At 40.3% G+C, this 26,628-nt stretch overlaps 2 protein-coding genes across 3 annotated transcripts in view; one reads left to right on the top strand and one right to left on the bottom strand.

The window, feature by feature from the left end:
- iqsec3a (IQ motif and Sec7 domain ArfGEF 3a) overlaps positions 1-7,968 on the top strand; it is a 143,243-nt gene extending 135,275 nt beyond the window's left edge. Inside the window, exon 14 of one of the 2 annotated variants that reach the window (XM_085769589.1) lies at positions 4,154-7,968. In XM_085769589.1, the coding sequence (XP_085625715.1) occupies positions 4,154-4,213 (60 nt within the window). In that variant the 3' untranslated portion in view covers positions 4,214-7,968. Of the gene's footprint in view, positions 1-4,136 lie in introns of both variants that reach the window. The other variant, XM_085769588.1, reaches the window with a different exon arrangement.
- Positions 7,969-8,508: 540 nt separating this feature from the next.
- slc6a1l (solute carrier family 6 member 1, like) lies at positions 8,509-22,622 on the bottom strand. Its single transcript, XM_085769590.1, has 15 exons — positions 22,315-22,622; positions 19,274-19,649; positions 17,964-18,095; positions 16,797-16,897; positions 15,399-15,508; positions 15,158-15,290; positions 12,647-12,781; positions 12,447-12,550; positions 12,246-12,370; positions 11,741-11,853; positions 11,449-11,580; positions 11,025-11,127; positions 10,628-10,728; positions 9,649-9,816; positions 8,509-9,493 (listed from the first exon to the last, which is right to left on the bottom strand). The coding sequence occupies exons 2-15, from the start codon at positions 19,512-19,514 to the stop codon at positions 9,398-9,400; spliced, it is 1,794 nt and encodes a 597-aa protein (XP_085625716.1). The 5' UTR covers positions 19,515-19,649; positions 22,315-22,622; the 3' UTR covers positions 8,509-9,397.
- Between the last annotated feature and the right edge of the window lie 4,006 nt (positions 22,623-26,628).

Genomic DNA, 26,628 nt, shown 5'->3' with positions numbered 1-26,628 from the left:
GTAAATAAAGTCTTCACTCAGGAGCTGGTTAGAGCAGAAGTAATTACATACCCTTCAAACTGAAAGGTTTCACAGCCATTTTATCTTTACAGCCATAAATGCCTGTAGAATGACGATAATTACAGCAGCGCAAACATGCCAAGAGACATGTAAAGACATAAAAAATAAAAAGGATCTTTATTGTGCAGTGGAATATCTCCCTGTTTTATGCATAGAGGAGCTCCCCCTCTTTAAGTGCTTTTGGTGCTGATAATAGGGAGTCATCATCAACTTTGATTTGAAAGCGCTTCATAGCCTGTTATATTGTACAATAAGGTCTGAGGTTTTATGAATCTCAGGGTGAACTACTTAATGTGAAAGCCACTAACCACAAAATAAAAATGTTACATCTTCGCCCGCAGTTTATGTTCAATCAATTCCAAATTGAGAGATTTTTATCTGTCGTTTATGTGGAGCTGACTCCAGGGCTTTCCCTCATCACTATTTTTTTTTTTTTTTCACCCATGTTTGCACCTCAGGTCAGTCTTCATGGTTGTCTGAGTTACCTTCACCAGTCATCCTCTCCTCTGCCATGCAGCCCAGAGTAAATGTCAGTGGCTGGTGGGGAGCCATTAGCTGTCGAAACCCATTTATCTTAGAAATCAGCAGGGTCACGCAGAGGAATCCTGCTCATGCTAGAGGCATGACTATTGGCGTGTATGAATCCCAACGCAAATTGTTAATTGTAGAAGATTTGATAAGCAAAGGTGATGAGATGCTAATGTTAGATTCATGCTCAATACAATTGCTGAATTAAAGAATGGGTGCTTATAAAGAGCTCTGAGAAAATTATAAGACAGTCAAAAGCTTTGTCATGATTTATTTAAAGGGACAACGAGGAGTTTCTATTTGGTTATAAAAAAGTCTCACGTGGATGAATCTACGCTACCCATGCTTGTTAATGGGCCCATTTTCGATAAATATATTGTTTTGTCTCTATCGTTATTTTATTATTATTATTAGTGGTGGCGGAAATGCTGGGCGAGCTGACCAGTGTTTCTTTACTTTCGGTTTCGTGGCGAGTCATGAGAATAACGCTGCCGAATCGCCGTTTATGGTCGGAACTACGATGGTATGTGATCGTCTTCCAACCTCTGACTTTAATTCTTGATGAATGAAAACATGAGTCCGTCTTGCGCCGGTCAAAGAATTTCACGGTACGCGCGGAGGCTCATAAATGTAGTGTGAAAACGCTTTGCTTTTCCAAAACTCCTCATTGTCCCTTTAAGGTTTTGACCCTGAAGTGATGATACAGAAATGCTCCTAGGGGGCAGGGCTTAATTTTTCCAATCATCATACACCTTGGTAGATATTTGTTTTGGGACTGCTAAGGTCTATCCAGGTTCCCTGCACACAGGGAACCACAAGTACCAAAAACGTACGCCTTAAACCAATTGATAAATGTGGGGTGTGTGACCTATTCATCAATATCTGCCGTCTTATCCCATCACTAGAACTGCAATGTGGTGAAACACAAAACACAAAACTTGGCAGCATAACTGCAAATAACACACAAAACTTTGCTAAGAAAACTCAACTAACTAACTCAAGTTGTCTCAGAAAAAAGCCTGATTACACTCAGTGGCACGGAACATGCACCTCAATACTTAAGTCAATAATAATAAGTCAAACAAGCCACACAACCTGGATCAATTGTAGATGAAACAGGGTAAAAAGGGCTTAGCATCATAATGGGACCTTTCATGACATTACACGTTTTCTCTTTTCCTCATCACCTCCAGTCAAAGTATTTAATTCTGCCAATCCTTTTCGGAGGAAAATATTAATAAACAGCACTGAAGTATTTTTTTTCTTCTTCCTCTGTTAAGCACAACAAGGTTAGAACCTGTAAATTGTGGCTTGCAGCCATATTTTTAATTGAGATTCATTTAGCTTTTTGTGATTCATGTGAGTCGCCTTTGATTATCAGTGTGAGCTCACAGCAATTAAGATTTATTAGCAGCAATGATTTGGAAGCTTTGTTTGCCCTGGGTTTTGTCTCCCAGGGTGCATTGAGTCTGCACCTAAAAACAACTGCAGTACTTCAAAACACAAAGCATTTTACTGCAAAAAATCCATGTTTTGCATGCAAATAAACAAAGTTTTGATCATGCTCAGTGGCAATACTTTTTTCCTATAATCAAGTATCTCAACAAAAGTTGAGTTAGTGTGTGTATTGTAAGTTGGAGAACCTCTGGAAAGCCTTATATGTCATTTGATTATTATACAGTAGCCTAGCATTCACTGACAATCTGTGAAAAAGGCATCCCAGAAATAGCACAAAGGGATGAAATAGCCTGTTGGTGTCTGATGAATTTTCAGAGTAAAAAAAAACAAAGTACGGCGAAGCTAAAACTGCTTTTACCATGAGGACACTTCAAAACCAGCAATGACAATCTTCCGGTCATCTGTGGGACAAAGTTAGTTTCTACTCAGAAATCAGACTTTTAAAAGGCACCAGAAAGTCAGAGATATCCTTTAGTCTCTATCTGACGTGCTTCATAACTCACTTAGTACTTTCCTAAGTATTTGCACTAAGTTGTCAAAGAGAAAAAGTGGTTGGCGATTGAATAGGAGCAAATGTCCTTTAACAGAGAACGGGAGAACGCTGCTCTAAGCCCTTTAGTACCTCGGATACTTCACATTAAATGTCTATTACTCTACAGAAGAATTGGCGTTTAATGCTGCTATTCATGCTGTCACCAGTTTGAAGACTTGCTTTACAGCAGATCACAGGTCAATTTATCAGCAGTCTGTGGAACGACCTTGACTGTTTGAATGTACAGTATAGCGTTAGCAAAATAGCCTACGTCGTTTTTTTCTGTGACTATCTTGAATAGTAGCTAATTAGTCAGCCTAGTGAAAGAAAATGTATTATAGGCCTATTAGAGATTAAGATATATTCTTCACCCAACATAACTGTCAAATAACAAGAAGATTCAGTTTATTAATAAGCTATTTTTAATTTTTAGACATGGTAGCTGTGTGAATGCTAATGAAAAACATAGCCTGAATTCACAAAGTTCCGGGAAAGAGGCACAATGTGTTAAAATGCCCTTTAAAAAAAATGTTTTAAATGCATTAATCTTCAATTTAAGGATATTTAGTCATATAATGTAATCTTAATTTAATCTCATACTAAATTTAATGATAACCATAGCTAGCCATAAAAGTTAAAATGTAGAAATGCCAAGTTAACATGCTGTGGTTGTGTTTTTCCATCACATTTTTTTTCTTTTTACATTACTTATATCTACTAGTACATACTCATGCATTTCACATTGTGCTCATTCCATGAATTTTGATGATCCTCCCTGTATTGTGCTGGCATATATGCATTCTGAGCCATAAAGTGAGGTAAGGTAGAAGAGGCTTCACAAAAATATTGAAAGGAAAGATACAATAAAGGAGCGCAGACAGACAGCAGGGGAAAACCCGTTGAACAGAAAAATAAGAGAGATGAAACAATGTGACATCTGGAGGTTTGCATTCTGATGAGTGTTGCCTGTGGACGTCTGTGGTTTGCCAGTCTGCTCACCTCCACTCCTCCTCCTCTTCTTCCACTTCTCCCTCTTCTTCGTTATGACCTTCGTCTTATGTTCTGGTTTACCCCCCCCCACCCCTCCTAGACTCCCCAAGCCTCCTCGTGTCTGCTGTTACCATAGCGCCACACAGTGGTTTGGAAGGGAGACACAGGGGCCCTCAGTGTCCCCTTTGGAACCACCAGGCCCCTTTGTATTAGCGTCGCACCAAATCTCTTATCCCCCATTCCCCACCACTGTCCCCCTCCTATAACCTCCCTGATCTAACACTGGTGTTCCCAGCATCCAGTCTACACTGTTCCCACTTCCTGCGGGGGTGGAGGGAGGGAGGGAGGGAGGGGAGTGAACGGTATAGTCACGATGGTTTTACACCTCCACCAACCCCCAGCACCTATGCCCCCACGCATGCCCTGTGTGTGTGTGTGTGCTGTGCGTTCACCACCACCCCAAAAAAAAGAAGAAAAAAAAAAAAGAAAAAGAGGGCTTGACGGATTGTAGAGGAGGAACCAGTTTTATAACATTTGATGCTGTTCTCTTGGCTGTTTTCTAAACTAGGTGTCAATTCACAACAGGCTTCAGACGTACCAGCTCAGCAGCACGGCTCGGAGTCCCGAGAGCGTGGCCCTTCTTAACCACCGGGGGGAGCTGCTTTTCCAGCAGGGGCCCCAGGGGCTAATCCAGGGGCCGGCGCCTCCACCTCAGCACCCGCAGCTGCAGTCAGCGGCGAGCACCCCCGCCCACCACCTCCACCTCCAGCAGCACCACCAGCCCGCCGTCAGCATGGCCGATCTGCGGCCCGAGACACTCATCCAGTGTCAACAGATCGTCAAGGTCATCATGCTCGACAACAGCGGCCACGGACGCATGGAGGCCTTCCTCAGCCAAACGCCCACACACCACCACTACCAGCACCACCACCACCACCACCACCACAGCCACCACCAGCTCAGTCAGTCGGCCATGTCCACCCCGGTCCGCTCGCCGGACGGCTCCCACGGCAGCGACGGCCACCAGCCCCCGCTGCCTCCCCCACCTCCACCTTATAACCATCCACATCAGTATATACCCCCAGACCCCCGCCTCAGTCTACACCGGACCCCAAGTGGCTCTAGGAGCATGGTGTAAATAGATCAATTAGTATTATTTCCCCTAAAACACAAACACCCCACATAGAACCCCACCACCCCCACCCCCTCCTCTTCTACCTATTTAACAGTACATAATGTACATATATACATACTGAAGAAAGAGCTATAATGAAAAAATGAAATCACACTTATATGCATATATTTAAAGAAAAAAATAAACGAAACGAAAAATCAAGGTTTTAAAAGAAATGAGGAGAAATGAAGTGCATATATAAAGTTTTACTTGATTCCACATGTATTTTGAAATATTATGTAGTTTTAACAAATTTCTATAACTTTTTGTCAGTTTTAACTCTTGCTAGAGAAAAGCTCACACATGTTCGGTTTCTGGTTGGAGTCCTTGTAGTTCCAGTGTTCACCACCACCAAAAACAACAGAAATATGTGAATCCCTCAAACTCTATATATTTTTCTTTCTTCTTCTTCTTACTTTTTTTTTTTGTTTTTGTTTTTTTGTTGTTGAATTGCTCCAGTATTGGATGGACACGCTCCAAGGAACCTTCGGCTTCTGTTTCGCTTTTATCATCCCAAAGCTCATGCCTACTGTGCTGTATGTGCGCGTGCGTGCATAGCTGACACTTAAACTGAAAAAAACATGTGCCAAAATACACACGCCTCCACTAAACACTGACTTCTTTGCACTTGACTAAACGCTAGGGCTAGAAGAGAGAGAGAGAGAAAAAAAATCAAATATAAAACAAACAAAACTCCTCCTTTGCTTTGAGAAAATAGTCATTTCACGCTTTTCCCTCAAGGAACACAAAAAATGAATAACAAAACTGATATTTCGTTTAAAAAAAGGGAAAAAATGTCTCCCCATTTGCGCTGTTGCTGATTTATTTATGTGATGGAGAGCCGTCTCTCTTCTTCTCTACTCCCCTGGATAAAGAAGAAAAAAAAACAACAACAACCCGACAACACCACCACCCTCCTCCGATAAGCTGTGTTTGTCATCTGCCCCCTCTGTTGTGTTGTGGCTCTCTATCATCAGAAAACACTCACTCAGTTGTCGCTCTCCATAGATCACTCTACAGCGAAAGGATGACAGGAAACAAAAGGCGACCAATCACACGGATTGTTGTTGCCAGACCAAAACATCGACGCCGGGACTGTTTCTGTTTGTCGTTGTTGTTTGTCTTTAACTCCTCATATTTAGTATTGTTAACGCTTCCCAGGAATTCTTACCTCATTAATCTGTCGATGGAGGGAAAGTTTTCCATGTTTTGAAATTTAGTTTGAGCTGCTGAAACTCTGCTGTCTGGACCTTTCTATAAAAACACACAAAAAAAAAACAATAACAAAAAACACACCACAACTCAACGTTTAGATGTAAATCTGTGTACAACACACTGTGTGGTCTTCTGTTGTTTATGAAATGCTTCTTCGCTTTTTTCAGGAATTCACCATGAAGATCCTCCTCCTCCTCCGCTACCAACGTTAAATGTCAACATCTGTGTTTATATTTTAGTTTGTGTGAAGCATACGTGTGTGTGTGTTTGTGTGTGTGTGTGCGTTTTCTCCCCCCTCCATCAGTGGATAAATGCAGGACTGCGTCCACCCATGACATAATCCAAGACACTGTCTCTGTTGTGTCGCTACAAGTCCCAGGTTTTGTTCCCGCTCCTCGCCTCTCTTCTAACCTTTCGGTCTGACATTTTCCAAAAAAAGATGAGGCACACACAGCTTACATTGCAAATGCTGGCATAAATGGTATTGTTTGTGCTGTTGGCTAGCCTGCTTTAAATAAGAATGGGGCAAAAAAAAAAAAAAGAAATCATTATCTGATCTTTCTCTTTCACCCGAGCCTAGATTGTAAATATCACATTGAAGCAGTGTGTGTAGGGAAGGGGGGGGGCAAGCGAGCAACCTTTTACCCCCTTTAAAATGCTATTGCCCCGTCATGCGTCCTTCATTCTGTAATAGGTCAGTGGCTGCCTCAGCCTGAATACGTCCATCTTTTAAACATAAGCCCCAACAGGTACTGTGGAATGGATGTTCGGTTAACTCTGCTCCCATCTGACCCCCATCTGTCTGATTTGTTGATTTATAATCACAGAGCCGCTGTGGGGAGGTCTCTCTATCTCATCCCTCCGTCCTTTTCCACTCACAATTTCACCCAGTGGAAAGACAAAGGGGGGGAAAAAATCAGTTTGTTGTTCTGGCTGGCAGAGATCATGAGTGTGTGTCTGTGTGTGTGTGTGTGTGAGAGAGACCTCCTCACAGTAGCATCCTAAACAGATCCGACTTTTCTTCCTCTTCATCCCAGCTTTTCTTACACAAGACGAAATTCAAAATGAATGAAAAATAACATTTTGATTATTGTCATATTTTCACTGGCTGTGAATGAACTTTTGAAGGTTAACATAATCAATTTTAACACACAACATCATCATAACAGTTAATGATGAATGATGATTGTATGATTGCTCGATTTATTTCTTTTAATCAACTTTCAGATATAAAGTTATTCTATTTTTTTTGTTTTGTTCATGCATGACATCAGTTCGGAGGCCAATTGAACTCTGGTTCCCCAAAAAGTCTTGAATTTGTTTGTGCATGACTGATTTTTGCTGCGAGCACATTAGTCAGAGATGAAGATGATGAAGTTATTCGAAAAATTATTAGTAATGATAAATAACAAATATATTAATTTCTTATGATCGCAAACACCCCCCTTCAGGAACAGGAAGTGGATACGTTGCTGTGCCTCACTGTGGCGAGTTCGGCCATTTTTGTCCCCCCTGTCTTTCATTGCCCTTCGTATGAATGCACAGTTTTTCCTAACTTGACGATGTGTTTTCGGTAGGTTTCAGACGTGCTTGTGTGCGCAATAAACAAAAACGTACGAGGCACACTGAAAGTCACAGGTTTAATGCTTGAGAGGAAACCCTAATGTAGCATTTCTGGAGTTCAGCGAATGAGATGGAAGCGCAGTAGTGGCTAACTTTCATAAAGAAACTGACAAAAAGGGCTCTGCCATACCAGTGCACTGCTTCATGAATGACATGTGGATCTTGTCTGGCTCTTCAACACTGTGTTTGCTCATACTAGTTTAAAAATGTATTTAAAAAAAGAAAAGAAAAGACAGAACATGGACATATTTAGGGATGGACAAGTGGAAACTGAGTGTTATACCAGATGTGATCCATCGCTTCCCTCAGTTGACTTTGAATCCCTCTCTACCTGTCTTTGCAGTATATCAACATGCTATTAAAGATGATTTAAGTCTATTCACCACAATGATTTGCTTTGATTCTTGGATTTGATCGGTTCTGTGAGGCCTCAGAGCAGCCATCACTTCATATTACTTCAAGTTGAGTCAAAATTATGTTGTTGTTTTTTTAAAATTGCATGTTAGGTAATGCTGGTTATTTTTTGCATCGCAACAGAAATCCTGAATAAGAACACAAGTTCTAATTTTCTACCCCAAAGTTTCATCAAAACTGCGCCAAGGTTGTAATTTCTCGTCTCATTGCTGTATGTGGAATGTGTCGCTAAATCACAGAGTTATCACCAACTTTCTATCAACTATCACCAATTCCTCACAGCTCTACTGACTACAAATTGTTTCAGTTTTGTGGTTTAGAAATTTACTATTTTGGTTCATCACACCATTTTTAGCAAAAGCACCTGTTTTCATTACAAATATATTAGTGTTTTGTCTCTGCTGCCACCAAGTGTTGAATTTAATGTAATTAGCATGGCCTCTCTGATGCTACACTGCTTCATGATGCAAGAGGCTGATGTGTAATTGATTAACCAGATAATTATTGATGTATATTTTTATTGACATGAGAAAATCGTACACACGTCATTTTACATAGTTCCCAAACTGACAAAGCTTACAGACTTTTTGCGCTTTCTCATCATCCACTGTATGAAAAACACTCATTTAATTTAATTTAAAAAAACAAACACATGACATATTAAATATAGTGACACCATTACGTATATTTACAGTTTTCTAATGGTTTAATCAAACAAACCACCAAGAAGGCTGTTACTTGAGATAATACATATCAAAGCTGTGTTAATGGAGTAACAGTCTATGTTAAATAGCCTGTATAGCTTTAATTCACATTCATATTAGCTACAAATGTTTTCTTTTTGCTTTTGTGTTTGTAGGTGTGGATCAGCAAAGACAACAGATAGGCTACTGTATATAGCAGACTTTTAACAGTAAATGTGATATTTACCTAACTCAATCCATGATGCATCATCATTTCATACTTAAAATCAAGTTTTACCAAAATGTCATGACATGACATTGTCTGTACAACCACATTCATAATATTTGTGCTAAACTTGTGAAAAAGGACGGATTTTGTTGAGTTGTAGAGAAAATGTACAAGTAGGGGGAAGATTTACATTCATAATGGTACAGTACAGTATATTTCATACAGTATGTGGTACAGGTATGTACATTGGTTCATAACTGATCTACAAAATACAATTAGTGGTTAGAGATTTGACTACAAAACATGTATTTTATCTTTGAAATTTATTAAAAAGTGCCTCATCTTTATTATTATTATTTAAGCTGGAGGACAACATCACAGTAAAACACTGTACACGGCTCCCATCTGTTCAGTTGTCATCTGTCATCCAGAGTAAATCCTGGCAGACAGAGGAAATGGCAGTCAGATTATTTCGACCTGAACAATCCTGGCTAGACCGGAGCTTCGCCCACGCTCCCTGTGTGTGTAAATTCTTCATGCCCCGATGGCTTTTCAACCTCCCGGGCTGTTGTCATCTTCCGCCAACGCTGGTCAAGTGAGGAGAGTTACATCAGTGTCAGGTTCAGGTTACATAGCCTACTTTACATTTCTTAACTGGACAGAGTAGATATCTGTGGTGACACCTTTTTTTTTTTAAACCTAGAGAGACTACATGTTGAAAGCAGGGAGGGTGGTACAGTACCTGTTTGAAGCTGCCCTTGGTGGTGCAGAACATGAAGATGACATAGCCGGGGATCAGCACCATAGAGGACAAAGCCATGAACCAACCAATCGCTTGGCCCCACATTGGGTAAACATACTTCCCCAAGGTCAGAGGGGTCATCTCGATGGCACTGAAGGTAAACACCCCCTGTGGTATAAAAGTATATATATTAGTAGTCTATTAAATCTCTGACAATCAGATGTAGAAAAACTTTGTCTGTCACATTGTGATAGAAAATTGTCTTCAGTTTAGGGCTCAAAACATAAAAACAGTACAAAACACACGAATGCCACATTTGAACCCATGATGCTTAAAGTCACATAAACGTGTTAGAATGCTAATATTTGCTTAATAGTACCAAATTAAAAGTACAGTTGAGGATGAAAGTAATTTGTTCTTGAACCGTATTGAACAAATCAATATTTTGAATTGTTCCAAATGTCATCCCAAGTCTATTTAACAGATCTCAAGGCTTTTAACTTAAAAAAGCAAATGTTAACCTCAGGGTGGTGTTAATGGGAAAAGTCAGGGGGTCTCCAGAGTTGCTGGGATTCATCCTCTGGGAACCATGAATGTCTAATAGTGGTTGAGATGTTTTAATCTGGATTTAACTGACTGACTAAAAACATTCACTTCTAAACACATTTTTTTAAACCAGGTGCTGGAGGAAATCACAGCTCAAACTCTACTTTATTATATTGACAGAATACTCTTAATTTTCCATTTACATAACTTACTTTAACATTAAACTTCCTTTGTCACCGCAGTAGTATGGACATACCTAATGCCAGGATTTCCCCTGAGGCTTGACAGACCATGAGATGAAGTACAAACCACCACAATTCACAATATCATCCATCCTCTACCTATTGGCACCTGCTGTAGCCTGATGGAAGCCTCATAGATCTCCATGAGGGAGGAAAAACACAGATCAAACTGATAATCATTCCCCGCCTACCAGGCAGATCAACGGTGTGAAAAACATCCAGCAGAGCTTCCACCAGACACATGGCCGATAGCCGATCATCTCTTCAATGTTCTTATAAAACCTTTCAGCTCCTGTTGCATAAAGAGAGGAAGACAGACAAAGAGGCCGAGATAAGAACTGAGAAAAGGAAAGGCATACAGGGTGAAAGAAAGGAAGAGGAAACGTGATTGGACGGGGGGGGTGTTATGACAAAAAGTGGAGTATAGATAGATGTAATTTCCTGTTGGACAGATACATGCATGATTCATTTGGTGACTTGGCCCTTTTTTTTCCATTTCAGCTTTTGTTTCACTTGTTATCAATCTGCACCGTTTGGTTTCATTCAACCAGTGGAGACAGGCGGTTAAAAACAAAAACAAAAACCTACCATAAAACCAAGCTATGGAGACAGTTTCGAAGAAGACGAGAAAGAGGAGACACATCCCACTGGCGGAGTAGTAATCAAAGAGCTTGAACACGTACAGGCCACCCTGGGAGACACACACACACACACCAAATTTAGAGGCTGAATATTAATATTCCTCCCTTTTATTGAATAAAATATGGATGATGAATGTACACCACCGCTTGTTATGAGATCGTTTTGTCATTATGTATAATGCAGGACAGGGTTCTTCTCCTTAGTGTTAGAAAAATGTTCATGTGTTGCATTTAAAGACACATTTTTCCAGCACAGTCTGTATTAGCTCACAGAGCACATCGGGTAAACAGTCAAAACAGATTCCCTATTATGATAATCAACTGGATCAAAGGGTATTTATCTAATCTACCAGGAGAGGTGTGGGCAGCACCTGTGTGATGTTGGAGAAGCCGATGATGAAGGAGATGAAGCAGACGATGAGGATGAAGACTTTCTTCCTCTTCCTCAGCACCATGGGATATTCATCCATCAGAGCGGTGATGAAGCCTTCGACTGTGCAAAACTAAAGCGTGACATTGTTCAGAGCCACGTGTCAGAGAGAGAGCTCATACTTGGGGGTGAGTAATTAATCATTTATCATTAACAATAGGTGAGGAAGTGAAATCTAATTACATTACCATCTGCTCAGCAACAGGTCATACTGTACCTGTGCTTGTTCATACCTGACTGTCCAGGCCCAGCATCATGAGCATGGAGAAGAAGAGGATGGCCCATAGAGAGGACATGGGCAGCTGAGTGACGGCCTGAGGGTAGGCCAGAAAAGCCAGACCTGGTCCTAAAGATTTTTTTTTTTAAAAGGGCATGCATACACATGTTTTAAAACACTACATAGAGTACAAACATATTTACTTTTTGCTTTTCCATTTTGGTTTTGTGTTGCATCGGATTTGTGAGCCTCCAACATTTGAAAACATTTCCATTACTGCCAGATAAGTTCACTAAAATGTGAAGCAAATGACTGAGAGCAGGTCATTTCATCTGAGGGGATTTGTTCCATGTAAAAGTCAAATATGAAACCTGTCTTTACTCTCTTGTCTTTACAAAAACAGGACACTAGTGATTCCTCAAGAGAATAGGATGAATAGACTTTGTCCATTTGAGTGTAGTACAATTTCTGTTGATCAATCTGCATCTGATTTCAGAGATAATATGTCTAAACTACTGTACCTGACGCTGCTAATTCCTGCACAGGTTTCTTGGTGATGTGGGACATAAAGCCCACGATGGAAAAGATGACGAATCCAGCAAACATGCTCGTGCAGGAGTTGATACAGCAAACTATAATGGAGTCCCTGAAGAGAGATGGACAGTGATGAATATAGGAGAAGGAGGATGAATGGAGGTTTGTGTTATTTTGTGTGTCCTCACTTGTAGACGTCGTTGTTGAAAGAGTTGTAGCTTCCCAGTGCGATGAGCGAGCCCAGGCCCAGACCATAGGAAAAGAAGATTTGAGTTGCTGCATCCAGCCACACCTGTCAGACCACACACACAGACACACACACACACACACATCTTTGTTTGTCTGTTCGCCAATGCCTGAACATGGTAGCGTGATTGCATGTGTCTACCTCAGATCGGATGAGTTTATTAAAGTCTGGAGTGATGTAGAAGCGAATCCCATCAATAGCTCCGGGCAGAGTGACCCCTCGAAAGAACAGGATGAACAGCATGAAGTATGGGTAGGTGGCGGAGAAATACACCACCTGACAGACACACACAGAGAGAGAGAGAGACAGAGAGAGAGAGAGAGAGGATAAACTTTGTTAATAGGATTTTAGATTTCTGGTTGTTTGGCCTGCACAGAATTAAAAACAGGTTTTTTGTTGGCACTGTGTTGGAATTTCGCAAATCACAACTACAAACAACTCAAAGCAATCAAAGTGATAAAGAGATGCAGAACACCTTGTTGTCTCAGTATATTATGGAAAGCAAGCGGCTTCAACATTTCCTTGGCTTCTCTCTGCCTCGAGATCTTACCAGAGCCATTACAATGAGGACAGCAGTTCTGTAGCATAATGATTATACTTAATTGGTAATGTCTCTCAAGGCCAGGGCCTCGGGGGAATTCATTTCTCTCACCACTCTCAGATACTACACATTAAATTCCAATTATCCCTGGCAGTGAATGTGTAAATGTGTTTCTGCTCATACATCCTGATTTCAAACTCCCAGGAAGCAGACTGCATATTTATTTATTTTTGGCTCTTTCTTTTCTATCATCTCTGAATCGTAAAATAATACCTTTGAAACTTTTTCTATTTCTCCACCTTAGTGAAATGTGGGAAGTGAAATGGGGTGTAAGCAGCAAAATGACAGCCGATATAAACAGTCTGAGAAATAAATAAAAACTGAAAACACGTCTCTATCAAATCAACCAGAAAAAAACAATAAATAAATAAATAAACTAGAGAACACTTCGTCTCCAATTTTATTTCAGGTTATTGTTTGGAGCCAATTAATACATTTTCTGCACTGTGTTGATGTGAACTGATAATGTGACTCACTTTAGTCGACAGCTAATTAAGAAAAGGGGAAAGAGTAACAAACTATTTGTTGGTACAACTTTGTTATTAGTAAATACCAATTAAAAATCAGTTGCTTGTTAATAAAACAAATAAATGTTATATTTTAATATGTTATGCTGTGATATGAAATGATGCAGTGTGAGTGAGCCTGATAAGCCATCATTTTTGAATGGTTGAGCACAAGCTGAGTTACAATTGAAGACTCCTGACTCATATCAATTCACTTTCCAGCCATTCTTCCATTTTCTACCATTTATCTGGAGCCAGGTCACAGAGGCAGCAGGCTGAGCAACATCCGTCTCCCCAGCAACACATTTCACTTCCTCCCTAGGGAATTGTCAGCGTTCCCAGGGCAGATAAGTCTCTCCAGCGTGTTCTGGCTTCCAGATGCTGAACCACCTCAAATAGCTCCTTTCCATGTGACAAGACAGTCGTCTACTCAACGAATGCTCTGAATAGGGCAGACTCAGGTTTCATATTCCCAGCCTTCCCTGGGATACATGAGAAATTATTCCAGAGGTGAGAGTTGAGGACCGAACTCAGCCTGGCATTCCCAGGCCATATGCTACGTTTGGATTCATCAAGTCTGTTTGGCAGACCTACGGTGATCCATTTCACCAGCAGGTGGTGCTCAGTTGGTAGCTCTGCTCCCAGACATATGGCTTTAATCTGGTGATACGACTACAAAGTCAGTCGCAGATCCCAGACCTGCAGTCTTCAGAGTCTTCAGAGGTTCAGATGAGGCAGGCCACCAATTTCTATCAACCTCAGAAAGGGACCACACTGTTATGTTTTTTGGAGCCATGATTTCCCCATTTTGGGCAAGGTCACACTTTCCCAAAACCAGCTGTTGTATGACTTGTATGAATTACTCTGTCTGGGTTTGGGTTAGGGAGAGTCTACTCCACCCTACAGGAGCAATTTGCCTTGTGTGAATGTCCCAGAGCTACTGCCCCAAACAACACAGCTCCCAGGACAAACAAGCCCCTCCTCCATGTTAAAATGATGATTCTTGGAGGATTCACTTCACTTTATGATCAATAATTGGGTTAGTGATTGAAAACACACTCTTGATTGTGTTTCTGGGCTATTTCTACGCAATCAATCATTATTTTATTAGCTATTTCTTGACATTATCATGTAATTAGCAGCCTGTAAATTAAAGGGTTACTGAGATTTCTTGAGAAAACAGGTCCAGTTGAAGGTCATTATTGTGTCAAGTTTTGGTCTGACCCATTGGACTAAAGGGTCAGTGATAAACCCCTTGTAATGGAAAAACACTTGATGCTTAATCTGAATGCTGATGTTTGGCAGGTTGACCATGACAACGAAGAATATTGTGTTTTTCCCTTGTCTCTTTAATCAGTCAGCCAACAACCTCAGTTGTCTCCTGAGCTGATTTGTGTCCAGTAATATCTGCATGACTAAAACGTTAATATCTAAGAGGAAGCCAGAGAGGCTGAGATAAAGCAGACAGTGTGATGTAGCAGAAGCACAGGGAGAAAGAGTTTAGCGGTAAACAAGACCCAGAAAAACTTGAGGACTGTGTCTGACCTTCCCCGTCCACTCGACTCCTTTCCAGATTGAGAAGTAGACAAGGACCCACGCCAGAGCCAGAGTGCCCACTAAGGGCCAGCGCAGCTCTCCTGGCTCCTCCAGACCGCTGGACATCTGGTGCATGTTACGCCTGCAAAAACATATACACAATGGATGCAGATAAATAGATAGTTTCTAAAAAAAAACTTCAACATGTACTTCCACATTGTTACGCAGAGTATAGATTGCCTTGACTTACTCCCAGAACTCAGTGACAGCGCTGGTCAAGTTGGTTGTGTCTGTCAGGCTGTAGTTGCAAAAACATTTCTCAGTGTTCCAGGGGTTATCACAGCTTTGCCACGGCAGCTCCTGCACACACATATGTAATAGGCATTAACCAAACAGGCTGCAGTAGAAAACACAGAATGAAATGTTCCTCAATCTCAGATTCGTTTTTTTCTTTTGCAGAAAAATCTGAGATTCATCAGTTGTACTGTTTTCCATAAAAAGACAAACTAAGAAGAAAAGAATGTGTGCTTCTTTCACACACAACAACCCCCCCCCCAAAAAAAAAAAAAAAAACTTGTGTCTCCTTGACTCTCCACAGTCGACTGTTTTTTGTAACTCAAGAGCATCAAAGAGCACAAAGACCCTTCAGAATAAAGGACACAGACAGAGAAACAGCCCATCCAACAGTGAGAATGACATTTAATGAATCCACCATGTTTTTGGCCTTCAGATAAAAACATCAAGCTACAATGAAAACTAGATTTTTTTCCCCCAAAGTCTTTTGATGCCTGCTGCTCAAGCATCAATTTCCCCACCACAAGAGCCCCTTGCACAATGACTGCAAAGTCTTTAAATTTCTGTCACCAGGCTTCTTTGAGCCGACTGGTCACACAGAGTACAACAAAAGCAGCGTGAGAGAAGCTGAGACAGAGAAAGACAAGGACTGTGGATCTGGATTCGGTGTTTTCCCTTTTGTTACTTGTGTGTATAATCACCACTGTAATGGGTTATGTGAAGGTCATGTGAAGGTTTTTTTGTCTTTTTGTAACCCATCTAAAGCAGGAGGTGGTGTTACAGTATCTTATTACAAACATTCCTGTAGAGCGTTTTTTTTATTCATGTGTCAACCCAGTAATATGCACCAGCACTGTAGCCACAATTTAAAGAATAATGTGATGAGCTAAATTTACACCGACACCAACAGCCATCCCAGTTGCTGAGAAAAAAACTGTGTGAAGAGATGGATTTCCTAGTTTCTGCCAGCAAATACAAATTAAAATAAGTGTAAGCAGGACTATGATTAGTACCAGATTTCATATTTCTTTTGGAAACTAGGATTAAGGTTTGGGTTAAAAACCTAAAAAAAAATAAAGTGTTAGTAATGGCAAGACTGTTTCTCTATACAGCCAGGAATAAATTTGACTTTGATTTGTTTATTTATATTAGAGTGAAAGCTGCCAAATTTTAGAATAATTAAAACCCTTAATGCTAGAAAAAGGGGTCATGACCTTGGTGTCCTCAGTGTTAGCTGCAGTCTGTAGTTGGTAATCAAAATGGAAAAAAAGTCGGCAATGCATACAGATTAAAAAATATACCAAGATGTCTGAACTCCTTCATGTAGATTATGACTATTTATGATGTTACGTACTGAACGAAAGGAGTTGAACAAGTAGTAGAGCGCCCAGGCGATGATGATGATGTAGTAGATGTTGAGCCAGAAGGACAGCACCACTGCAGCCAGACCAACACCTGAAGACAACATGTATCCATGGGTCAGAGTGCAAATGCAGGAGCTATTAGATGACACAGAACTAACATTATGCTCATTATAATCTTTATAATCGTTATCATTGCTATCTTGTCATTTCTAATGTTTACTTGCCCTTGGTTTTGAGTATCAGTTGGAACGGAGGCACAGTCACTATCACAGTTACCATCACAGTTGCTGTCTGTGCCAGCATGAGATACAATCTGCTGTTTGAGCTCAGAGGCAGTGGGATAATTGCTGCCATCAAGCACCAGAACAGGAAAATATTCTTAAATGGAAGAAAGTGGATTCAAGGCATCAACAAGTGTGATGAAGATAAAAGCTGCTCACCGAGCGCAGACATGTGAAAGTTCATGGGAGTAAGACACCCGGGCTGAACAAGAAACAGAATGACTAGTCAACCGGAGTCATTTGTATCTTTTTGAAGTCATGGTGTTTTTCTTTGAGATTTTTTGTTTCTCTTTGATGTTGCTTTGTGTCACACTGTGATTGTTGTAAACCTCTTTGTTGATTTTTACATGTCTTTGTAGCCATTTTGTGACTCTTTGCAGTCGTTTTTCGTTTTGAGTCTTGATGTGTTTTTTTGTTTTGTTTTTTTGCAGTTTTTGTCTCCTTTTGGCCATTTTGTGTTCCAATGTGGGCCTTCAAATAAATAAATTAATGTGCCGGTCTGACCGGAGGTTCAGCCACTAAAGGAAATGACAACAGAGTCCTCTAATCATACTTACAAGAAGTCAAATGAGGCCTTTTCATGACTCACAATGCTCAGAAACAATTATGTCACTCAACTTATATACACTCTTGTCCATAAAGGTGGAATATTTTTTTTCAGACATATTCCTATTGTGGTTTATCTTTCACAGTGATATGTTTGGAAGAGATTGATCAATAAAGTGTTTAAAAGATATATACTATCAAGAATAAACCACATTGTCACAATCATTAAATGAGAAGAGGTTAAAAACATATTTTATCCAATTTCATGGGCAACAGTGTGTATGTAAATATAAATCAGATTATAACATATCCAGTTAATCAGTATCTTACCTTTCATCATGGGCAGGAGTCTCCACACTCCCAGCCCTCCCACCGAGGTGAACTGTCCCAGAGACGTCTCCAAGAGGAAGAGAGGTATCCCAGCAAACACCAGAGTCAAAAAGTACGGGATGAGGAAAGCCCCTGATGCACCACCACAAAGCAGAAAAAAACAAAGTTGTTTGGAGGATGGAGATGTGCATGTCAGGGACTAATTAGATAGAGGATTTTTTTTCATACCTGTTGAAAATCTAACTGGTATTAACGTGTCAGTGTGGTAGTCATACTGATGTAACTGGAACCGACAGCTCATTTCACTCTGCACTAAGAGGATTTTTCTCTTTACCATCATTTTTTATTTTACCAAGTTTTCTCAAACCTACAGTAATACACCATTTGAACAAAAAGTCAAAATTTCTTTGTTATAGACTGAAAAAGAAACAAAATATCATCCCTTTATAGTTAAAGCAGATATCAGTGGCACGGCCGTTTCGGCTAATGCTGTGTTCAAGGCAGGCTTTTGAAACCGTAAGTTACAGCTTCAAGTCACAACTACGACTTGGTAGCGTTCCAGGTAACCCGTAGCTCGTGTTTTTACCGTCCTGTTGTCTGTGAAAGTTCCCTATAACGGCCACTCGTAACTTCCGACCCGTGAACTCGTACCAGATCGAACTGGTATGACTTCACAGGAAGGAAAAACACAAAGTACGAGTTTCCTTGAACGCACCATGAGTTAGCAGCCCCCGCCCTTGTCAGGCATCAATTGGTCCTCGTGCTACGTCACCACATTCACGCGCATCCCTTGGCTGCACACACAGCCCTTCATGCCGTTCTCTCCCCTCATTGGATAACACTTGTATCCCACAAGGAAAATTTTCTCCTCGGGTTACAGCAGAGCAGAGTGACGGAGAGACTCGTGTTTAGGCTGAAATACTTCATGTAAGTGATTGCTGACGGAAAATAGGACTATTTAGGACTTATATTAACAAAAACATTCCACTGATATCTGCTTTAATTAAACCATGATTTCTGCCTGAAGATTGGCATGCTGGAGTGTTGTTAAATACCTTATTCCTGCCTTATTCCTAGATATTGTATTAGAAGGGCAATTTTAGTCACTATTGTTATAGTCTCTGCAGGAAATGCAGAGATACACCAAACACATCATTATTAAAGCAGATATCCATAAAACAGTTTCCTAGTTGTGACCTATTGTGCAATGTTGCCATTATGATGTACTGTTTGCAGACCTGAACATGTAATATTCCAGTATAACCTAGTCAAAATGTTGTGTTAACTTAGATCTTATGCCCTTCACTTACCCCCTCCATTCTTGCCGCACAGATAAGGAAACCTCCAGACGTTTCCTAAACCGATGGCGTATCCCACACATGACAGCAGGAAATCAAACTTGCCCTTCCAGCTTCCCCTGTCGGGTGGCTCCTCTTTTTCCTTCTGTTTGTCTGCAGGGGGCGCCACACCATCCTGTTCCTCAAAGGGAATGGCTTGTTTGACCTCTGACGGAGAATTTAAGGCCACTGTACTCTGCCCAGTCTTCCCCATAGTGGGAACGCTACAGGCCAGCGGGGTCAGAAAATCACTCACAGCCTGTGATAGTTCAACTCTCAGCTGCGGAGTCTCTTATCCCGGGTTTAGTCGTTGGCCGGACAGATTCAGGGTGAAGAATGTGCAGGAAAACTATAGAGGAGGATAGAGCACAGATGTTTCAGCTGTTATCTTGCTTAAAAAGGAATGTTTTTATTGAATGTTTGACAGTATTGTGTAACTGAATGTTATTTAAACTACAATTTACTGTTAGTAAGATATTTAATAGCCTTTTACAGAATGACTCCCTAGAAGTAATGTTAACAACTGCCCCATAAATCCGTGAGAAAATAAAACAATCAAGATTTCTACGCATGTAAACATGAACTAGGCAGAGAGGGATAATGAAGGGGCATCAAATAGGAAACACTTCCTGTTTTAAAAACCTGATGAACCTGACATGATACGAAGGTCGTGTCTATTACCTTATTAAAGCCAACGTCAACTTTTATTTATGAAAAACAGACATCCAAAATATTCAGGTTACAGTGACATGATGAGACAAGAGAACAGCAGCAAATCCTCTCATTTAACAAGCTAGAGCCAGAGAGGATGTGTGCTTATTAAGTCAATTAAATCATTCATCAGTCATCCGTTGAGTTGCTATTTATTTCTCTCTTGATTAACTTAATTGATTAAGTTTTTCTTGGACTAATTGCTTTTTTTGTGTCTTTAAATGCCATTGGTGAAATTACTCCTTTGATGTGCAGGTTATTTCTATGTGCCACAGCTTGAAGAAGTTAGATTAAAATAAAGCAGGCGAGCATAATTGCATACAGTGATGGGTTTTGTTTGATTTAAGGTGGTCTGTGTGGATACGCCAGCTTTAAGCCACAAAAATAGCCCAGAACGTGTAGCACCACCTCTCACCACCTGCCTGCCCCTGATGTGAGCAGGCAGGTGGTGCAATCCAGGTCATCCTGCAAACAGTGGCATCCTAATCATTACTGACACACCTCCTGCTGCACCTTGCTCTCCAGTCCACCACAGTCAAGTTCACAGTGAGTCACCAAAATACCACAAGAAACAGGAGGAACTAAACAACACTGATGGACATACTGCTTAAAGCAGAAGTAAGCGATCCGGTCGTTTTGGCTAACTTCTTGTCAGCAGATGGAGTTAGCAGTCCCCGCCCTCGTCCCTACGTCACCACATTCACGCGCATCCCTTGGCTGCACACACAGAGAGGACCGCCCCTTTATGCCGTTCTCTCTCCTCATTGGATAAAGGTTGTAGGACACAAGGAAAGTTTTCTCCTCGGCTTACAGCAGAGCAGAGTGACTGACAGACCCGTGTTTCAGACCAAACACTCTATATAAGTGATTGCTGTCGGAAGATATAACTATTTAAGACTTTTAACACAAATATTCCGCGTACTTCTGCTTTAACTCTATCAAGTTAGTTTGTGGTAATTGCCCAACATGAATATTTTAAAATAACCCAGACAATGGATCAAAACAACCCACCTTAGCTGGTTTTCACAGGCGATTATGATGTACACTTTTACCCAACAATACCTTAGAGCTGCTTCTGCACCTACATTGATAGGTCTTCCAACAACACTTCCATTTCTCCTCGGCTTACAGCAGAGCAGAGTGACTGACAGACCCGTGTTTCAGAACAAACACTCTATATAAGTGATCGCCGTCGGAAGATATAACTATTTAAGACTTATATTAACACAAATATTCCGCTTACTTCTGCTTTAAGTTTCACCACTTTTTTTCAACCAAAAGTCCAAGTCACAAATATCCCTGTCCTGCTTGCACATGGCTGGTATAGCTACGAAGGATATAATCAGCTCCAGAACAAGAGTTGGACCCTTGTTTTAAAGATAAAATATATCAAATTTGGATTAATGATAAATAAACCTTTAAGACTTTGTAAAATTAATTATATCTCATGCCTGGGTGTTATCACATGGTCAGGAAGTTCGAGGACTGGGAGGAAGTTGCACATTGATTGACCCAGAAATTGTCCAACACGGTTCACACCATTGCTCGAGGTCAAGTACGTCCTCTCCGAAAGCAGCTTTAAAGCATCACACTAGCACTCTGTTTTTCCCTTATATTCTTAATTGTTAACCGTGTTACACAGATTTAAAACCCTGCCTTAATTTACTTTGCCTTTTCTGCCTGACTAATGGTGCTCACTGTGTTTTACCAAAATATCTAAATGTTTATTTATGTTTAATAGCAATTTCTCCTGATAAAAGCCTTTCTGACATTTAATAGATGCATCATTTATACCTGACCAGCTTTTTGTTATTGACAAAAAGTCATACTGCCAAAGCTGCCAATGTTATAGACACACAATCTATATTCATATAGTGTAAAAAGGCAGTGAAGTGTAATAACTAAAGTAACACTGATGATTAAAACAGTGGCTGTGATCCTTTACCATCACTATTGATCAAACAAAGTATCTCCTGATGTTATAAAATGAGTTATGTCCCATGCTGTGTAAAAAGTAATTTTCTTAAATTGTGCATAATACCATGAAATTATATATTTTTTAAAAAACTGTCAAATTGTTTTCTAGGTGAGAACGTGTATCTGTCTCAAAAGCAAACTGAATGTGAAACACATCAGAGACTCTCTTTGATTCATATCGTTTTTTTTGACAGTTTTAGCCTTTTGGGAAAAGTTTTGTCTCTCTCAACTTCTACTAACAGAATCAAAATGAATAATCATTAATTATATTTAATGGTCTGTTTTAAGCAAATGAAAGAGAGGGGGGAGAACAAGGTGGATCCTACCTGACAAACTTCCCAGTCCTCCGTCAGGTCATCCGCTTCAGTTCACTCCAGCAGCATCACAAAAGTCCAGAAATCACGATATAACAGCCAAGAAAGAAAAGCCAAATTGAGAAAACTGTGAAAAATGTGAAGTCAACTCTCCAGGCCCAGAGGAAGCCACAGTGTCCCTGCTGCCCGAAAGGCTGTTTTTGATTTTGCAGCTTTCCCGTACACTGTATTTTGAGGACCTGTGGCTGCTCCCTCAGCAGCTATCGAACAGTTGATAATAAAGTTCGACCTGTGTGTCTGCTTTGATTACTGCTCAGTTCTGCCTTGTGAGGCCCCGAGGCCACGAGGGGTACTGTATGTCAATCGCCCAGTTCTGGTGGCCAAACTCTAGCAGTGTGTGTGTGTAGTATGTCTGTTTTATGCATTGTGCATACTGTATATGTTTGTTCTGATAGCTGAGGTCAGCCCTTGCCAGCACCGTTGCCATGGTATTTCCCAACAGAGCAGGGCCTGAACAGTGAATGGGCTCGTGGAGTTTTGGAAAATGAAACCAGCAACGACTCCTGGCAAACGCTCTGGAAATGTTTGGCCACAAATGTGATCATGCCAATATCAGACTGTGACAAAATCAACACATAAAGTGATCTGATTTTCATCCCCAGTGTCCTCACTAACATGACCGATCTGTCCTATATTTCCTCCAAAAAGTGAAAGTAAGAAACTATTTTCTTTCCTCTGCTGAACTTTGAAAATACTCAGAGTTTCTTTGTGTCTGTGTGTGTGTGTGTGTGTGTGTGTGTGTGTGTGTAGCCTACACCATATGCCCGCTGCTGTGTTTTACTCTACTGTATCTGAACTATCTGCCTCCTGAAACACCCTTTAAATTTCAATTAATTCCAGCTTGAACTGTTGCCAAGCAGTGCCAGTGTCCCAGTTGGTGGCTTATTGCCTTTAAATGTCCTCATTTTTTTCCCCCCCATGGAGACTCAGGGCAAGAAATAGTCACATTTCCCCTGACAAACCACAACACTTCTGTTTTGTATGGATATAAAGATACAACATGTTAAATGTAGCTTTAGACATGTGTCTCCCTGTTTGCAGTTTCAACTCTGTATCAGAAAAGACAGAAATACAGTTTTCAATACGGCATTGGGGTGAAAAAAAGGATACAGCATAGATTCACAGTATTTTGGGTGTACTTTTAGTGTCTGTGTTGTTCAGCCAGTCCTTTTGACAGTTTTATTCTTCATTTCACAAGAACAAAAATAATTTACCGGTAAGTAAAATGAACAGACTCAGATTTATCTCATTAGATGAAACAGATGTTGACAAAGCTTTCCTTTCAGAACATAATTTGCACTGGCAAAAATCATAATGTATCACAATATGTTATTGCAATAAGAAGAATATCACAAAGTGTTTAAAATCGCAACAATATCGTTTCTTGACCTAAGTATTGTGATAATGTCATATTGTGGGGGCCTCTGATGATTCTCACCCATGGATAAAATCATTATAATATTGGTCTGTGGCTCAAGTCATAGTCAATAATTCTGCCACTGTTGCTAAGTTTGCCATCATTAGCTATAATATTAGCAACCATAACCTACTGGTCGTTTGGTAATTGGTTAATCCACTTGCCCTGCAACTATGTTTTGTATGTAACATGTGCGCTTGTGTCCTGTTGTACCCACAGTGGATACAGTGAAGGTGTCAATTAACTGTGGTGACAGTATAACAATGGCTTCATTAATATTAATAGAATTAAATATGAGACACGAAGCGGCGGTGTTTCTTATAGCAGGTAACCTCCTCCTAACATTAATATCAGCTCCAGATATTCTATCACCAGCCAATTAGAAAGACCAATAAACATTCCCACAATGCCCTGCCAGCACTGTACGAAAATGAGAGATTAAATCATATTAGAGGCTTAATTACACCCGTAGCGAGTCGCTCATATCATCAGCAGATTCAGCGTAATCTCCTCTGAGGTTCATTGTCCGTGCGGACCCAAAACTTGATAAGTGGCTGGATTGGAGTTGTCAAAGCTGGTTTGCATCAATCTATTCAGAGCGTCCCTCCCAATCAGTGCAGCCTAATTATGATTCCTCAGTGTCCACGGCCAAGGATAATAAGAAGCAATAATATAGATGACAGAGGCAGAATGACAGAGGTAGAATTTAATAGCATCAAAAGTTAAGTTTCCCAAAGTTATGAAGATCATGTCAAAATCTGTCTGGCTGGTCCGAGCTTCCTTTACCCCGTTGGAAAATGAAAATAACACAGAGAATGAAGAACAAGGGAGGAAACACACGAGTAAAAATAAGAAATAAAAAAGGAGGATGATAATAGTTCAAAAGTCCTTTGTTGGGGCTTTAAATTCATCATTCAAAGTAGCATGTATTCTTTCAAAAACATCCTGATAATTTAAGACTGCCATAGCAGATTTAAACTTCATTTAGGTTTCTTAAAATTCATATTATTTCATCACTTACATATTGTAGAATAGTTTTTTTTCCAACATGTTTGCAAATTTACTGTACATAAATCCACTTGAGAGGTGTGACATGTTAAATCCATTGTGATATCTTGTTGTTTTACTTTGTGTAACTGCACTCGGTGTGGATAATTGCTGAGTCGGCACACCCAAAGATTAACTTTAGCAGCACAGTCATTTGTAAGCATGAGCTGTGTCCCTGTCACTGTGTAATGAATGCCTGTAGCAACAACAAAATAATTTCTCAAAAAGTAGAGTAATGGCTTATATTTAAAGTAAATCATGTGTGTAGTTTTTAAAATGTTAAATTCTGTATATTATCAACATTTCTTTGGACTTATGTCTCCAAATGAACCTACGTTTTCTCTGCATTTATTATGGTTGACGGATAAGACTAAGTCAGATTTATTCAATTTCAATGTTTGTCCTCAAGATCCTTAATGTTAATATTGATGCTGGTAAATACCAAATAGGAAAAAGCCCGGTTCTGTATGTGATGCATTACATTAGTTCAGGAGTTTAACTGAAGGATGACTCAGTGAATGTTATTTTGCTGCAGAACAACAAGATAAACATGACATTGGTGAAAAAGCTGAGTAATAGTTCAGGTACGACAATAGAGAATAGACTTACTGTAATACACTTTTTTTCTGTATCAGTCATGATTCCGAGATATTTCACCGCTGATGCCAGATGAAAAGTCAGTGGTTAGAATTCATCATTTTGGGAAACAAGAGAGTCTGTACAAAGTTCTGTGGGAATTCATCTGACAGTCGTTCGTTGGGGGCTTTATTTAAGTATTAAAATAAAATAAAAACTAGAAGCAGGGAGCTAATCTTAGGTAATAAACAAAGGAGTTCAGTGTGAGTGATCTGGAGGGGCATAACTGTTAGCATGCTAAAAATAGTGTTCATGTCAGAGAACAGAGAAAATGAAGGCTGTACAGTGCACAAGTCAGTAAAACTTTTCTAATGAATCATGACGTCATGAAAGTACATTCACATTTTTACAGTCAAATTATTCATTTGAGAAGTATTCCTCACAGAAACAAAGAGAGAGGAAGAGAAAGAGAAAAAAGACAAAAACAGTTTGGAATAAAAATACTATTGCCTTTGAGACCTCCTTGTGAGCTTCTTTAATTCACAGCACGCATCCTGCTCTGTGAATCAATGCAGTGGTTATTGTAAAGCAAAGAACACGCCAGAGGTAAAAGGAATGCATAGATAGGAGGCTAATATGACCAACATTTTCGATCGGTAATGCAGCAGCAGTGGGACAATGTGTGCTGCATAAATTGCCACAGGTTAAGGACAAATGCTGGGAGAGGTGCACATCAGAGAGATGATTGTGCTAATGAGAAAGAAAGAGTGAGAAGATGATGAGGGAGGATGGGACAGAGAAAATCCCCACAAAGAATCAAGGGGATGGTATAGACAGAGTTTGGAAACGATAGTGAGATAAAAATGGGAAACGTTGATAGGCCTATGGCAGAGTGGTGCCTGGGTAGATGAGAGGGGGAATGAGATAGAAATGGTGGAAAAGACCATAAGAAGCAGACGAAGATTGTTTCATTACTGGAGATAGAAAGAAAGACTGAAAGAAAGAGTGAAAACCATCAGATAAAAGATGGCAGGGGACATTAAAATGTCTTCATTTATAGTTTGCCTGATACATCAATCTGGCCGGTGTTTCACTAGCATCACTGCAGAGTGTGTCATTCCTCCCTGGAGATCTAACAACAGCCTCACTCTCCATTTCATCCTTGCTCTCCTTCCATTACCCCTGAGTCATGTTTTATCATTGCAAGTGTCTCAAATCCTCATGAC

This window comes from Trachurus japonicus, chromosome 23 (genome assembly GCF_045865225.1).
Source record: "Trachurus japonicus isolate A0001 chromosome 23, Traja_1.0".
Lineage (NCBI taxonomy): Eukaryota > Metazoa > Chordata > Actinopteri > Carangiformes > Carangidae > Trachurus > Trachurus japonicus.
This window is presented reverse-complemented; position numbering and strand designations above follow the sequence as displayed.

Excerpts from the sequence above, each read along its gene's own strand:
- slc6a1l (XM_085769590.1), bottom strand. The coding sequence starts at position 19,514 with ATGGGGAAGACTGGGCAGAGTACAGTGGCCTTAAATTCTCCGTCAGAG. Across the intron at positions 18,096-19,273 it reads GTGCGGCAAGAATGGAGGGG|GGGCTTTCCTCATCCCGTAC; the intron begins GTAAGTGAAGGG and ends GTGGTGCATCAG. Across the intron at positions 9,817-10,627 it reads TCACACCGTTGATCTGCCTG|GGGGTGTTTACCTTCAGTGC; the intron begins GTAGGCGGGGAA and ends TTTATACCACAG.